Source organism: Lissotriton helveticus, chromosome 5_1, assembly GCF_964261635.1.
Source record: "Lissotriton helveticus chromosome 5_1, aLisHel1.1, whole genome shotgun sequence".
Lineage (NCBI taxonomy): Eukaryota > Metazoa > Chordata > Amphibia > Caudata > Salamandridae > Lissotriton > Lissotriton helveticus.
Window position 1 is genome coordinate 83,471,032 of NC_136065.1, and position 16,126 is coordinate 83,487,157.

At 44.7% G+C, this 16,126-nt stretch overlaps 1 protein-coding gene across 1 annotated transcript in view; it reads right to left on the minus strand.

Annotated features, from left to right (window-relative positions):
• Positions 1 to 437: 437 nt before the first annotated feature.
• Positions 438 to 16,126, minus strand: part of LOC144754173 (E3 ubiquitin-protein ligase TRIM39-like) — an 80,477-nt gene continuing 64,788 nt past the window's right edge. The window contains exons 5-6 of the mRNA XM_078641754.1: positions 9,921 to 9,973; positions 438 to 1,194 (exon numbers count right to left, since the gene is read on the minus strand). Of these exons, the coding sequence (XP_078497880.1) occupies positions 683 to 1,194; positions 9,921 to 9,973 (565 nt within the window). The 3' untranslated portion in view covers positions 438 to 682. The remainder of the gene's footprint in view (positions 1,195 to 9,920; positions 9,974 to 16,126) is intronic.

Below are 16,126 nucleotides of genomic sequence, written 5' to 3' on the forward strand. Positions count from 1 at the left end.
GGCATATTAACCCTCTGCGCTACTTAAGGATGAGTTGAAACTGTGACAAGACAAAACTGTGATCTCTCTTCAGAAGAAACATTAATCACCTGTGTTATCTTGACATTTTTATTGTTGCCTGAAACCTGCTGGACACACAAGGAAGCAGCAGGTGCTTTTAAAACCCAAAGTTATTTCTACACACATCACCGCTCACAGGTTAGAGCAGGTGCGGCTGCACCGGTCGCACAGTCCTAAAGCCGCCCTGAATCTGGGTTGCATACAGGGTTCATGTGACAACTGTCTTGCTGCTGAGGTCACTAATAATAGCCCTGTCGCCGGGGCGGGAATGGTTTCTAGGGTCATGTTTAAAAACAATCACTTTCAATAAGTACTTCTCAGCGCAGCGCTATAATGTGCATATTAATGTCAAAGCTCCACGTATGAAAGAAATACTCTTTATTGAATTTTACAGAGACTTTATCATATGTTACATGATGTCTGGTGCTTGATTCACACATCAAACATTTCCTGCCCTTGTTTTAAAAAATGTACAAGGAAAAGAGATATGAAGGAGTCAGTTTCACGTGAGGCTTCTGGTTGTCATGGCAACATGTGGGAGGGTCGTTGTGAAGAAGATTCTTTGGAATGTTGGTGTTTGAACTGTAGATGACAGTTGGGGCGGGGGGGGGGGGTGTCACTCTCACACCAGCCTCAGCTCCACTCCTCCCCCGAGCCAGAAGATCGGGAAGAGCCTCTGTGTGAAGGGGGCCTGCGCGAAGGAGTAGAGAAGCTCCATGGAGTCAGCATTGTACAGGAACAGCCGCCCCCCCTCGTAGTCCAGATACACCCCCAGCTTCAGGGGCTTCTCACGAGGGGACAGAAGGGTCCGAGGAGAGGTGAGAGCCTTGTACTGACCCATCGACCCCTGCACAGCCCAGACTCCCCCCTCAGGTGACCATGTGATCCCTCCCTTCCTGTCCACAGACTCTGCTATGACCCCCCCATGCCACCCGTACCCCTCCTGCAGCAGCTGCACCTCCCAGTAATGTCTGCCGGAGGTGAACCCCTCGCTCCCCAGCACACAGCGCCAGGAGGTGAATCTCTTGGGGGTGTCCGGCAGGGGCTGTGCTGTGTCCGTCCATCTCACTTGTCTGCCCCCCTCAGACAGGAGGAGCCAAGGATGAGCCGTGTCAGGATCCAGAGTCACCATCACTGCAGAGAAGAGATTCACAATTAGAGATTTAATGACACAAAGAAAGGCTGTAATTACTGCTTCTGTTTTACATATGATTAATTTACACCACATCTGGAAGGAGCACGCGGCGCTAGAGTGCGCAGCACTAGACCGCTCACTACACTAAAGCGCGAGGCACTAGATGGATCAATACACTAAAGTGTGCGGCACTAGATTACTCACTACACTAAAGCGCACAGCAATAGACCGCTCGCTACACTAAAGTGCACAGAGCTAGACTGCTCACTACACTAAAGGGCACAGCACTAGACTGCTCACTACACTAAAGCGCACAGAGCTAGACTGCTCACTACACTAAAGTGCGCAGCGCTAGATTGCTCACTACACTAAAGCACGTAGAGCTAGACTGCTCAATACACTAAAGCGCGCAGAGCTAAACTGCTCACTACACTAAAGCACGCGGCACTAGACTGCTCACTACACTAAAGCGCGCAGAGCTAACCTGCTCACTACACTAAAGCACGCGGCACTAGACAGCTCACTACACTAAAGCACGCAGAGCTAACGTGATCACTACACTAAAGCACGTGGCACTAGACTGCTCACTACACTAAAGCGTGCAGCGCTAAACTGCTCACTACACTAAAGCGAGTGGCACTAGACTGCTCACTACACTGAAGCACGCAGCACTAGACTGCTCACTACACTAAAGCGCGCAGCGCTAGACTGCTCACTACACTAAAGTGAGTGGCACTAGACTGCTCATTACACTAAAGCGCGTGGCACTAGACTGCTCACTACACTGAAGCGCGCAGCACTAGACTGCTCACTACACTAAAGCGCGCAGCGCTTGACTGCTCACTACACTAAAGGGAGTGGCACTAGACTGCTCACTACACTAAAGCGAGTGGCACTAGACTGTTCACTACACTAAAGCCCCTCAGCACAGTACTGAGGCCTGAGAGCTCCGGATTAAATGCGGAATGTGTCCCCTCCATGTAACTTGCAGGGAGGCACCCTCAACTTTCGTTACGCCACTGGTTGCAGGTATGGCCAGTGCTGCGGTAATCTCCGATAGGCGCGAGAGCGGCTGGCACAAGGCCGGTGCCGCATGCTCCTTCGGATGTCCGCACCTGTAGGTGACCGTCCAACACGCCAGTGGCCCAGGAAAAAAAAACCTCCCTCTAATAGCCTTGCTGGGGCAAAGACTTGTGTCTGACTTTGCGTGTTGAAGTAACCATTGTGTGGTTACGTGGGGTGCGCAGTGCAATCTTTAAGTCTCTGAGAGCGCTTAAAGTGGAAAACCCGCGAAGGTACTCACCACATGATGGCTATTATATGTATTGTGTCAATTTAGATACTCAGTATAGCTAGGTTGATAGGCCCACTATGAGCTCAGGAAGAACAGGCCAATAACTGCTCGGCGTAGACAAAAGTGTTCCAATCTGTTGATATTAAAAAAAATATGAAACCCACGCAAGCAGAGCCTACAACAAAACAAGTAGGGGGGTACCTTTTATGGTTTACTTTTGTGAAACCGAATAAAGTTTATTTGATTGATTGATTGATTGAACAAGAAGGGGATTTCCTTCAATTACACCAGAGGTTCCAACTACCAGCCAAACAGTACAGGGGGAAATCGAGACGAAATTTGTTTTTTTTAAAGAATCCAGTGACTGCTTTACTTACATATCACAAGGCAAGTGGATTACAAGCCTGCTACGTGCATTTTAACCTGGTTTTTCCAAAATAACACCCGAAACTCTGAAGATATCTTTCAAATCTGTTACCTCTGCAGAAATTAAAACTAAAAACCTGCCTTCCAGTGGGAGGACTGGACAAAAAGGAGCTTCCAAGCCATGGAGAGAAGGCAAACTCAGGTTTTGAGCTCATTGAAAAGTCATAATGACTTAGGGATTTTGCAGTCTGAGCTGGATAAAGTTCCTGAGGGACTGTATCTTAATTCCAATGGCCACTGGCGGCTAAATGTGTAATAGAGCCAAACACTGTCCTGACAAAGGTCAAGGTTAGACAAGTGATAGTTGAGGTGGACCAACCATTTAATTCCAGCGATAACAGCTTTAAGTCTCAACTTTCAGGCTTGGACGCCAAGGATCCTGTCCAGGGAACAAAACAGCAAAGTACCAATGGGAGGAAGACTCGATTGGATGAGACCTTTCCACTCACAGGTGGAGCCACAGGCAACGCCTGTGTTCATACAGGAAGAAGGAATACCTCTGGCTGCCCCCTCTCCCCCTTATCACTGTCTCCAGACATCTCTGTACAGGCTGAAGTACTGGACCGCCACTCCCTTGTCGGGGAGGAAACAACAACAATACGTGGGATATTTTGCTTAGTTCCCTTCAAACTGTCGTCAAAGCCTTAACAAACCAGTCTAGTAAGTCAGACATCCAGGTGGACTTATTTCATACAATGGATCTCTACATTCCAGAGGGCACAAGTTGACACACAATGTGTCTGCAGTCCAGTTTTAGATAAACTGGCATCGCTCCCTGGATTTGTAGACTCTGTTTTGGACGACATTAAGCTGCAGTTAAAGACAACTCCAAGAACAGTGGACATTACCACGCCAACCAATTCTGACAATTGTGCTTCAAATAATAAAGTTCTTTGCCAAAAAAACAACACAATTAGGAAAGGTTACAGTGGAGCCGAGTGAAGTGATTTCGGAACAGCGGCGTTGTGGAGCTGAAAGGTCGTTAACTAGCAGGTGCCACAGGAGAACTGAAAGCTGTGGTGTCCCTCTGATGTGTCCACCTCGCAAAACTAGTATAGATCTGGGAGAACCAGTAACCCATATTACCCATACTTTATTAAGGTGCGACCCACTTGAAGACATCACACAACCGACTAAAAGACAGCGTAAGAGGCTTGGGAAAGCACATAGCAAAAAGTCACATTTTGGGAAAGAGTGGATCGCATGCTAGTCAGTCTGGTCAAGTCTACCCAATTTTAAAAACAAGCATTGGAATAGCCAATTGGTCTCGCCTTTTGGACCTTATAAGTGTTTAGCAAGAGCTATTGCCATTTCTGTTACCTATATATAATTAGGATTATATTATGTATAATTGAACACCTGTATTAAAAAAGAAATAACAAAAAATGCTGCAACTCATGTCTACTATGAAGACGAACCTTGTGGGATGTTTCCGGGTTATGTGCACTTGCGTCAGTGCTGTGGGACCTTGAAAGCAAATGGCAGTGATGATCTACTCAAGCTTTAAGTCCCTTGCATGTGAATAACAAAGAAGCTCCCATTAGGAGAATATACCATGCGCTATCCAGAAACGGAAAAGGGCCTTGTGGGACATCGTGTCACTGCCGTTATATTATTTATATGAAATACTGATAGAGATATCAAAATAAAAAAGATTGCTGTTTGGGCATTTAAATTCACGATGGGTAAACCCGCATTACATGCCGTGCTGTCACTGAATTAGTAAATGTCTTTAGGGATCCATCGCAAACTGAATTTGTTTAGCATCGACCACAAAGAGGTTCATTTTTGCACAAATATTATGAGCATTAATGATCGAATAAAAACAAAGCTGCTCTTGTTATGTAGCTGTATATTCATTCATTCATCTTACAGGGAACATTCAATACAAGCATTGGAAATGCAATAGGTCTCGCGTTTGTTTGAGTTAGAGCTAGTGGCATTGTAAATGGCAATGTGCTTTACCTGTGTAAAACACATTTTATGTGTGTGTATGCATGTGTTGTGTAGTGGAATTACGTGGGTTGGATTGTAATTTTTAGTTGCGGAATTATGTCGGGTGGATTTGTGTAGTGGAATTATGTGGCATGGCGTGCAGTGGAATTATGCGCTTAGTAATTATGTGGTATTGAGTGTACTGGAACTATGTGGAGTGAGATTGTGTGTTATGAGTGTAATTATGTGGGATGGTATTGTGTGTTGAATGATGGGATATTTACTTTTATTTTAATATATTTTCTTTCAAACACAAATACAGTGATGAACAGTAAAAACTGTACCTCAACAGAAAATGTTCCCTTCAGTGTTGTTAAACATGGGGCAGTAGTATAAAAACACGATCTGTAGCAAGTCTTAGGCTGACTAGAAAATGCCCTGTTTATTCCCTTATTCAAGATCAGTAAAACAATCAAAACATTGTATTGCTGCAGTCAACAATAAAGCCTTATCAAATAAGTCTGTTTTGCACTCGTCAATAAAAGTCACTCATAACCAATATCCTGACTGATTAAAGATAATGCTTGATGTCTTTGAAACTCCACCAATACACATAATCAGACATTAAAATTAGCGAGAAGGTTGCACTACCACAACATGTAGATGTCCCTGCGATGGTCACTCAATTAAACAGCAATATTCCCATTGTCAGCAAACGTGATTTTAGTGATATCATCAAAAGTGTCAATAGTGATGTAATATCACACTTAAGATCATCTGTGACCATGTGCGAGGCCTAGAGCAGTGCCCTGGGCCCAGGGTCACAGCTCAGTAGATCTCCGTTTCAAGTGACCGACTCCACGCGTTTTCTAGTGCAAGAGATCCGGGTAACAAGTCTCCTGATGGGGGCTGTACATGATTCGGAAGGTTGCTCACTGCTAGAGGACTAGACTTTGATGTATGGTAGGGATACACGCAAAACGACGACCAGCTCCGGGAATCGGCCAAGACAACGACTAGTAGCAGCTGATCAGGGCTCGAGTCGGGGTACCATGCGGGTGGACGGACCCCCCACTTATTATACAGGGTGGGCGCCGTCCCCCCTGTAAACAGCTGGACTTCACCTTTTTGGTCTCTCTGGGATGAGATCGGAGCCACCTTTCGTGACGCCACTTCCTGTCATGACGTCACTTCTGGTGACAGCGTCCCCCCACTTTTTTTTTTAGGATTGTGCCCTGCAGCTGATCAAACCATGCAGAGAACGATTGCCAGCTTTTCCTGTGTAAATCTATGTCGTTGATCATGGCTAGCCAAACTAGTACCGAATGTATGTGTGAGTAGATCTTGATTAAATGATGGGAGGGGCACACCCACGTTGGGAGGAGTCCTGTATTTATTCAGACCCTACAGTTATCAACAGGGTTTACTAGTAGTCAGAACTGATCTCCTTCCTTTTCCTACCGGTTTCCTCTACTGCTCTCCTATCTCTCATCCTCCCTCCCTCCAGAAACCAATGGACAGCCAAGTGTATGCATCTTGTGTGAAATCACCTATACTTCGAAGGAGCAGGAAGGCTGGAGTACACCTTCGTTTGACTAAGCCACTTCCTGAAGAATGAAGAATTGTGGACAGAGGCATGATCAGAGTTACACACCCACACAAAGAGATGGGTTGCATGTCAATTTCCTGCATTATGTACTGCATGAACAAAGGAACCAAGTTCCTTGAAAGAGTAGTCGGTGTTTTTTTTTGTCCTTTCACCATGTTCGTGCTCTTATTTATCACAGCTGGAGAGTGCCACATCACTGTTTCCCTTGACATGATGCTGAATTAGCATGGAGGACCATGAGCCGTGTCACTATTCACCATGCCTTGGAGTCAGTAGTAGTCATATGCATCCCCTAATGTGATGTCATTAGGTCAAAGGATGTGTGATGTCACTTCTGCTACACCTGCCATTTTGGTCTGTTGATGTCTATGATTCAGCCATAGCCGAATCTGTGAACAGCAACAGGTCAGTAAGAGCTTGCATAACTTGCAAAAGGTGCCACTGCCTGGTAGTCAAATTGTTGCAATCAAAGCTATTGATCAACAGAATGGACAGCAGGCATTCAAACCTTTACCCCTTTTGAACAAGTCTTTCATTATGATCCCTAAAACCAACATTTGCAGGCACTCAGGGGTGACGTATGTGGTCAAATGAATCAGTCTATCTTGGCAACTAATAAAGCTGTGGAAATTGCTGCATAGTGACTTCTGCACTTAAGGGAGTACCACGTCATCTGTCCATTCAGAACAACCATCTTGTCAAGAAGCTCCCGACTTTGATGCTAAAGTGTCCCAGAAACGGAGACCATAAACAAGCAGCTGTGCATCACCTACAGCGACTCTTTGTCTTGACCTCGGTCTGGTACATAGACGTAATAACTGTTTAATACCTTTCGCCGTGACACAAGCAAAAAGAAAATCACATATATAAATATTGCCTGAAGTCCACAGCACTACCGCTGCATATGCCAATCAGTCACAATTAGAGAATCCTAATCAAGTTAATGGACATCTCGTGTCTTGGTCGGTGCGTCTACGGGGTATGAAGAACGTGTATATTGTATTCAACTTGAAAATGCCTCCCTGACCACGCCCACACAGGGAACGGGGGCAGCAATAATGGAGCCAGCAACGGGAGGGGCTGCATAGCAGATCCGCTACGGCCACAGGAGAGGGCAAGGTATGCTAATGGCAGAAGGGATGAACAACATAAGAGGAGCTACGGGCAGTCTCATGGCGGAGCAAAAAGCGGGGGCGGTAATTAGACGAAGGGACACGTAGCACAAGAGGAGGGAGGAAAGGTGCAGAGCGGCATGCACAAAAAGTGGGCGGGCGCACAGTAGTGGTTGTGAAAAGTGACTTTACGATAAACAGTTGCGCTTGTGAAAAGCGCTCTTAAATAAATTCCAAAATAGTCCCAAACTCTGCCAAAGTAGTACAACGTCATTGTATACTTGGTCAAGGTGCTGTGGGACGGCACAGCTACTCTTCGGATGCTCACACACAACACAAGCAAGGGTGCAAATGTTTCACCTGGGAATGCAGGCGGTGTACTCGGTTGCCCAGCAACACGCCGTCAGAGGCTGGAGGTGATCTGGTATGCCGCCTCATGTTTCCAAGCTGCTCTCCGCTTGCTCACGCTGCCTTGTGGCAAATCTATATACACACTTCTCTCTGCTTATAGAAAGAGCAACTAACAGAACAAGCCCGGGAGTGGTGCGTGAGTGCTCGCGAGGTCTTCACTTTTCAAGCACTGCACTTGTACTGGTGGCACGCCGCTGCTCAATCCCGCAAGGTGGATGACGCCACAAGCACGAGTGCAGCTCTTGAAAAGTGAAGACCGATGGCTAAAGACCCTTCTAGGGCAGCGCATGCGCACTGCCTAGGCGAGAACTAAAAAATAACCGCTAACAGAACAGAATCAGTTAACACGCTGGGAGAGGAGCTGGACCGAATTCAAGTGGCAGATACTCTCAGTGATCAAAAAGGACACCAGTCGAATAAATAGTGACATGATAAGCAAACCCTTATTACAATTAGATCCAACCTTACTACTGGAAGTTTCCCCACTACTGGAAAATAAGAGTCTTAAAGCAGCAAAGTTAGAGCAGAAGCAAGAACTAGGAGGAGAGAAACGGCTTACAAGAGGTGAAGCTGCTTCTCAAAAATAAACCAGGCTTCAACAGCTGTCCTTCAGGTAGAAAAGGATGAGAAATCTTGGGGCAAATGTTCTGCAACTGGGGTGCATCTTAGAGGTGCTAGAAGGTGATCTGTACTAGTCAGTACACTCTATTAGAAGTCCCAGAGTGACAAAGCTACTTCAAATACTTCAAAGGTATACAGTAGTAATCAGTACACCGCAATGGATGCTGCAGGGAAGGAAAGCTACTAGAGGTATACAGTACTAGTCAGTACACTGCGTTAGATGGTACAGAGTAAGAGAGTTATTAGAAGGTATACAGTACTAGTCAGTACACTGCGTTACATGGTACAGAGTGAGAGAGTTATTAGAAGGTATACAGTACTAGTCAGTACACTGCATTACATGGTACAGAGTTATTAGAAGGTATACAGTACTAGTCAGTACACTGCATTGGATGGCACAGAGTAAGATAGCTATTAGTAGGTATACTGTACTAGTCAGAACACTGCATTAGAGGGTGAAGAGTCACAGATCTACTCTAAAGGCATATAGTAGAAGCCAGTAATCCGCATTAGGTGGCAAACTACTCCAAGGTATACAGTACAACTCAGTACACTGCATTAGACGTTAAAGAGTGAGAGAGCCACTCCAAGGAGTACAGTACTAGTCAGTGCACTGCATTAGATGGTACAGAGCTACAGAGCTACTCCAAGCTATAATGTAATAGCCAGTACACTGCATTAGATTGTACAGAAAACAGAATTGATCCAAGACATACTGTACTAGTTAGTACTCTATATTAGATGATACAGAGCAAGAGAGCTACTAGAAGGTATACAGTACTAGTCAGTACACTGCATTTGATGGTACAGAATGACAGATCTACTCCAATGTATAGAGTGGCAGTCATATACTACACTGCATTGTAGATGGATGCACTACATCAGTGTAGAAATATGTGCTAGGCTAGTGTAGGTGCATGCGCTAGGCCAGTGTAGGTTCATACACTACGTCACTATAGGTGCAGACGTTAGATCAGAGTAGAAGTATGTGCTAGGTCAGTGTAGGTGCATGGGGTAGCTCAGGGTAAGTGCACGAACTACGACAGTGTAGGTACATGAGCTAGGTCAGTGTAGGTGCCACACCATCCCATCATACCATATTACACCATGATACCAACCCATAGCACACCACACCCTCCCATCCAATCATAACGTTCCAAACCATACAATACCATACCATACCATACAGAATCTCATCCCTTCCTATCCCATACCATACGAACTTAACATTCCATACCATACCACACAAAACCATACCATACCACATCATTTTCATGAACTATAACATACAGAGCTAATCGTCACAATGATATTTACCTTTATAACTCTTCACCACCATCTCTGGGCACTGAATCTTCACATTATTACACCTGTAATAAATAACACACACATCATCTTTGTATTAAAGAGCAATGACGGCTACAGGAACAAAGGATGAACATCACATAAGACCCGTATTGGAAATAAGATTCAGTATTAAGAGCAGCGCCTGCGGACTAGAGCTCAGTGTGAGTTACTGTTCATACACAACAGTCAAAGCTCTGACGATATCCAAAAGTACCTTTGACATCTTATGACAGGATGTGGGTGTTCTATGGCAGATAGCTCAGTGAGACCAGTGTGCTTCATGTGAGTCCACGGAGTGCCTCGGATTGGGTTGTCTATGAGCTGTGGTCAGCTCAGTGAGAGGGGGGCTGACTAACAGGTTACATCTGCTTCTGGTGGAGTCTTGTGTATATAAAGTACGCACAGCCGGAGATTGGCCCCAATAATGCACGCATGGCTGGAGGGGTTAAATGTGCTCCTAACACACTACAAATTCAGATGCGCCATTAGTTAGGAACATATAGCCAATCAGGTAATGAACAAGTGGTCCGTGTCTGCTTTAGAGAAGAGTAATTTATAATTTATCATGTGTGTGTTGCTTAATTAAGTCAAACACTGGTAAGACATACCAACAATGACCATAACAACATACCCTGCTATCTAAGATAGCATTTTCAGAACGTACAGTTAATGTAAAACACGAAAGCGTCAAAGAATTGTTTAAGCCCAGTATATTTATTTGTATATACTTGAAACAGATCAAAAGTTAATTTAGACAAAAGGAAGGTACAAAGGTTGTTTGGAGGATGGGAGAAGAATGGGTGTACTCGTGATGGGTAGGAGAAGGTGAATAGTCACTAATATTCAGGATTTATACATTTCTAATGCTTAGGCAATGGACTAGTAAAGAGACCAGTACAGAAAGGCCTGTCCCAAACAAATTATTTATAAAAATGTTTACAGTTTTTTGTAAATGCATAAATGCAACATCAAGCGAAGGGGATGGGATGAGATTCAGGCCGTTGATAGTTGGGGTGCGTCGACGTTTCGACTCGGCTTGTGCATAGAGGGTGACTTATACCTCCGCTGCGAGACTTCTTCAGGACAAAAGGGGGGGCAACCTAGGGGTGAAAGATCAACTCTGCGTTAATTGGCACCTATTACCCAATTCGCGAGTGAACTGAGTGACGGTATAGTACTGACCTAATCCTGGTGCCACACAGGCATCTCAGGTAAACCACTGGAGGTTTTATTTATTTATTTATTTTGGTTCTTGTATAGCGCAGGAATTCGATCTCTGAGGAGATATCTCCGCGCTTTGTTTTATCCGCTGGTGGAGCCAAGAGCCATGTATCTGTAAGAAAATGCCAAGGTTACTGAATAGAGAATAGATAGGTCTTCAGGCATTTCCTAAATGCAAGGAGGTTAGGATTTAGTCTGAGTTGTGTGGGTATTGAGTTCCAGAGGGCGGGACCCTTGTATGAAAGGGCACGACCTCCCTGTCTTTCTCTTTTAATCCTCGGGATCTGAAGCAGGGCTTGGTTTTCTGATCTTAGGGTTCTCCCAGGTTGGTAGAGTTTAAACATTTCAGTCAGATATCTGGGACCAATTCCATACAGACATTTATGGATGGTACAACATATCTTGAACTGTACTCTCAAACGAATGGGGAGCCAATGTAGCCTATTTAGTAAGGGGCGAGAGGACGTTCTGGCAGGGGCATTAAGGATTAGCCTAGCAGCTGTATTTTGAACAACCTGAAGCCTCCTTATCTGTTCCTCATTAGCAGACTCCAGTAATCCATTGCAGTAATCTAATCTGCTAATTACCAGCGTCTGCACTAGTGTTTTCCGATGATGATCCGCTAGGTAAGGAAAAACCCTTCTGAGTAGGCCGATCACTCTCAAACAGGTACCTGTGACCTGTATAGCGTGGTCTTTGAGCACCAATGACTCGTCAAGTTTGACACCCAGATTTTTTACGCTATCCTTTGGACACGGAGCTACACCCAGTTCCGGAGGCCACCACTCAGGTGACCAGAGGAGTGGGGCATCTCCAAAGAGCATGACCTCCGTCTTACCCACATTGCATTGTAGGCAATTGGAGGCCATCCATCCAGCTATCGCTCTCATTCCGGCAGCAAAAGAATTCTTAACTGCAGAGGTCATATTTTGGAATGGGAACAGTAGCTGGGTGTCGTCAGCATAGGATATGGGTGTGAACCCATATTCCCTGACAATATTCGCCAGGGGGGCCACATACACATTAAATAATGTGGGGCTTAGGCATGAGCCCTGTGGAACCCCCTTTGTGAGTTCCCTAAAGATGGAATAGTGGGAGCCCAGGCGAACATTTTGATAGCGGTTGGAAATAAAACTTTTGAGCCATGATAGGGCCATTCCACCCACTCCTATCCCCTCCAGACGACTTATCAAGATGTCATGAGACACTGTGTCGAAAGCAGCGGACAAATCTAATAGCACCAGAATCATTGAGCCTCCCCTATCCTGTGCCATCCGGATGGTATTGGTCACAGAGAGGAGGGCTGACTCGGTGCTATGATTTGGCCTGAACCCAGATTGAGAAGGGTCCAGGCCGTCCGCTGCTTTGATGAATTTAGAAAGATGAAAATTGACGTGTCTCTCAGTCATCTTACTCAGGTGGGGTAGGAGGGATATGGGTCATAAATTACTAAGTTCTGACCAGGGTAACGCGGTGTTTTTGCGTATTGGGTTCACTACTGCCCTTTTCCAGTCCTTGGGAATCTTTCCTTCCTTAAGAGAGAGATTAATGAGTGTTTTAAGGCTCGGCGCAAGTATACTACCCAGGGGAGCTATCATTTTGGCAGGTAGTAGGTCAATAGGTGAGCCTGATTTAATTAAGTTGAGTAGAGTATTTACTTCAGTTAGACTGATCTCTGGGATCGTGGTCAGAGTAAGTCTATTTAATCTACTTTCCGTTGACTCACAACTAGGGATGTTGGTGGAATCCCCATTATTTGATGCCTTAGTAATTTTATCATAAATTAAATCAATTTTATGTTAAAAAAATACAGAAACCTCATCACAAAGGTTTTGACTAAAGTCATCTGGACTTTCACAGGCTGTAGGCTTAACAAAAGATTGTACAATTTTAAAAAGTTCCCTGGTCGAATTTCCTGCCTCTGTTATTTGTAGGTCAGGTTTATGCTTCCGGGCTTTCTTTATATTTTTAAGATATTTAGATTGAGCCTCCAAATAGAGTGTTTTACTAATAGGAGTACGTATTTTCCTCCATTTCTTCTCTAGACTCCTGCATTTTTGTTTCTCAGTTCTTAACTCCTCAGTATACCATGTTTCTGTTTTAACTTTAGTACATTGCTTATGTAGTTCTAGTGGTGCGAGTACATCAATGGCATCCAGGAGTGCTTTATTGAACTTATCTAGGCCTTGTTCAATATTATCCTCTTCAAGAAGAATAGGTTCTTTCCATATTTTCTGTAATTCTTCAAGAGTTATTTTATGCCATTTTCGTTTCCAGATAGCAGGACGAGGTTTTTGGATCAGTGGATAAGGGCCGAGTAACTTAAATGTTAACATATAATGGTCTGACCAACTAATATTAATGGGAGGGCAACATATTATTTTAGGACAGTTAGAAAAAATTAAGTCCAGTGTGTGACCACCCAAGTGTGTTGGGCCTGTATTCTGAATTTTAAGTCCTAGACGAAGTAGATCACCAATCAAAGATATGGTGTCCGGGTTGTTTGGAACATCTATGTGAACATTAAAATCTCCGAGGAGAATAAAATCCTCATTGGCTCTGAGGTACGGGGCTAAAAGTTCCATGAGAGTTAAGGAAAAATCAGAATATGGGCCAGGGGGCCGATATATTAACGCTCCTTTCCACTGTAGTTTGGGGGAAAGCGAGAGCCTGAAGATCATTAATTCCATCTGGGCATTACAACATTGGTCTAGTACTGAAACTTTTAGATTATCTTTATAAATAACAGCCACACCTCCTCCAATTTTATTTAAGCGATCTAGATGTAAAATCTTGTATTCAGCTGGAATTCCTAGCATTATTGTAGGGATAGTGTGAGGCTTCAACCATGTCTCTGTTAGAAAACAGATGTCTGGCATATCTGTATTGATGAGATCCCATAATTGTTGATAATGTTTAGGTAAGGAACGTATATTCAATAGCAAACACTTAAATCCAGGAGGTCCTTTCGGAACAACATGTTTAACATTGGGTACGTTAGCTACTCCCAGTAGGGAGGATGTCTGGTCAAACTGTTTATTCACGGTGGAAACACCCGTGTCAGCAGGGAAATCCCTGATTGGACATATATGTACAGCCTGAAAACGACAATTAGCACAGGAGAAAGGACCCTCAACGTTAGGCCAGAATTCTCGTATACAAGTAGTGGTGGTTTTCGAGGTCATACTAAGGAGTTGGTCTCTAGAATACGATATAATAGAACTGACCTGAGTCCCAAGATTTCCAGACCTAGGGGGCAACGCCATGTCCCTTCGTCCCGTCCTGTCGCGGACGGGCGCAGACGGGCTTTTCTTCGGCGCTTCTTAGGCGCGCTCGAAGGCGCCCCCTGCGCGCAACCGCTGCGCGCTTAGGGGAGAGGCGTGGCTAAATAGCCCAGATAATGGTAGTGACTAGAGCGCTGACCTCCGCTCTAGCGGAAGTGGGAGTGGGTGTGCCTGGCTCTTACCTGTCCGCCCTCCGCTCTACGGCAATAATTGCCGAGTCGGACCGGGGCGGGCAGGCTGCAGTATCGAGCCCAGGCGATGCGGGGAGAGTGTTAGGTAGATTTCCGGCAGGTTGAGTAGTTAATGGCTCAGTCAGGGTTTTCTGTGGAAAACCAATACTAAAATTAGTATTGGTTGACTGATCGTGGCTATCCTGTCAGGCTCCTCTAGTAGGCACGTAAGAGGGCCTGGTTTAGCCACAGGGAGTATCTTCTGGAACCTTAAAACAATAATTCCCAGACACAGGGTTGATTAACTTGTGTCACGACCTATTACACCAAGAGCAATGACATTTGGAAAACTGTTAACAAACATTGCCTCCTGGTTGCGGACGATCTGGGTATACCAAACCCCACCTTGCATGCCTTTAGAAAAGGGAAAAGTATCAGGGACTTTTTGGTGAAATCTTTACTTCCACCCAAACCCAACAGTGTCCAGTTACCACTATGGAACATCACCCCCATCAAGGGCCGTTTTAAGTCTCTACACGTACACAATGAGGGATCACACCAATTGTAACTCCTCATGGGTCATATATGCCATCTCATGCCCCTGTAACTTTTTATATATCGGGCAAACAACGCAGAAAATCAAAACCCGTGTCCTTCAACACTGTAGTAGAATATGGTGTGGGGTACAAAGTGCCCCACTAGTAGAACCCTTTATCACCTTTGGGCACTTGGCCGAGAGCCTAAAAGGGTGGGTGATCGAAAAAGTCCAAAGGAACCCAAGGGGTGGGAATTTCTCCAACACCCTGAACTATTGTGAGTGTAAATGGATTTACACATTTGACACAGCACTTAGGGGGTTGAACAAATCCGAGGAGATAGCCAGACAGACGGCAACTTTGAGTATTGGCTAAACACCCCCATCCAGAACCTTGGTCCTTAGACCTGCATATTCTGACACTGCATATATAGCTAGTAGGATGTATATAGGCAGGCTATATTGCTACCCAGCACCGACTCTATAGTTTGTAAATAGGCAGAATACATTAGATTCCTTATCACTCTATGTATATACACCGCTTGTAAATATGATTAGTAATATGTATGCACTCCATGTATATACACCGCTTGTGAATATGAATTGTAATATATGTATACACCTCCCATCTATGGCATCATGTATATACACCTAATTGTTGTTGATCCGTACCGTCACATGTGACCTTCATACATGCATAAATATGTATCCCCACGGTTTGTTGAACTTCTATGTTTTCTTCTTTTGCATATAAACCCCTTAAGCTTCTCCTATGTTCCCTACGCAAATAGGTATCCTCACATGAATAATTACCACGATTGCGAATACCACATTAGTTTTCTCCCACAATGCGTACTCCCATTATGTATTAGTACACTGCATATAATGGCACCCTATCGCTCTCACTGCACTGTAGGGAGTGAGTACACATACGTGTTATGTAATTCCTACACATATCTCCGATTA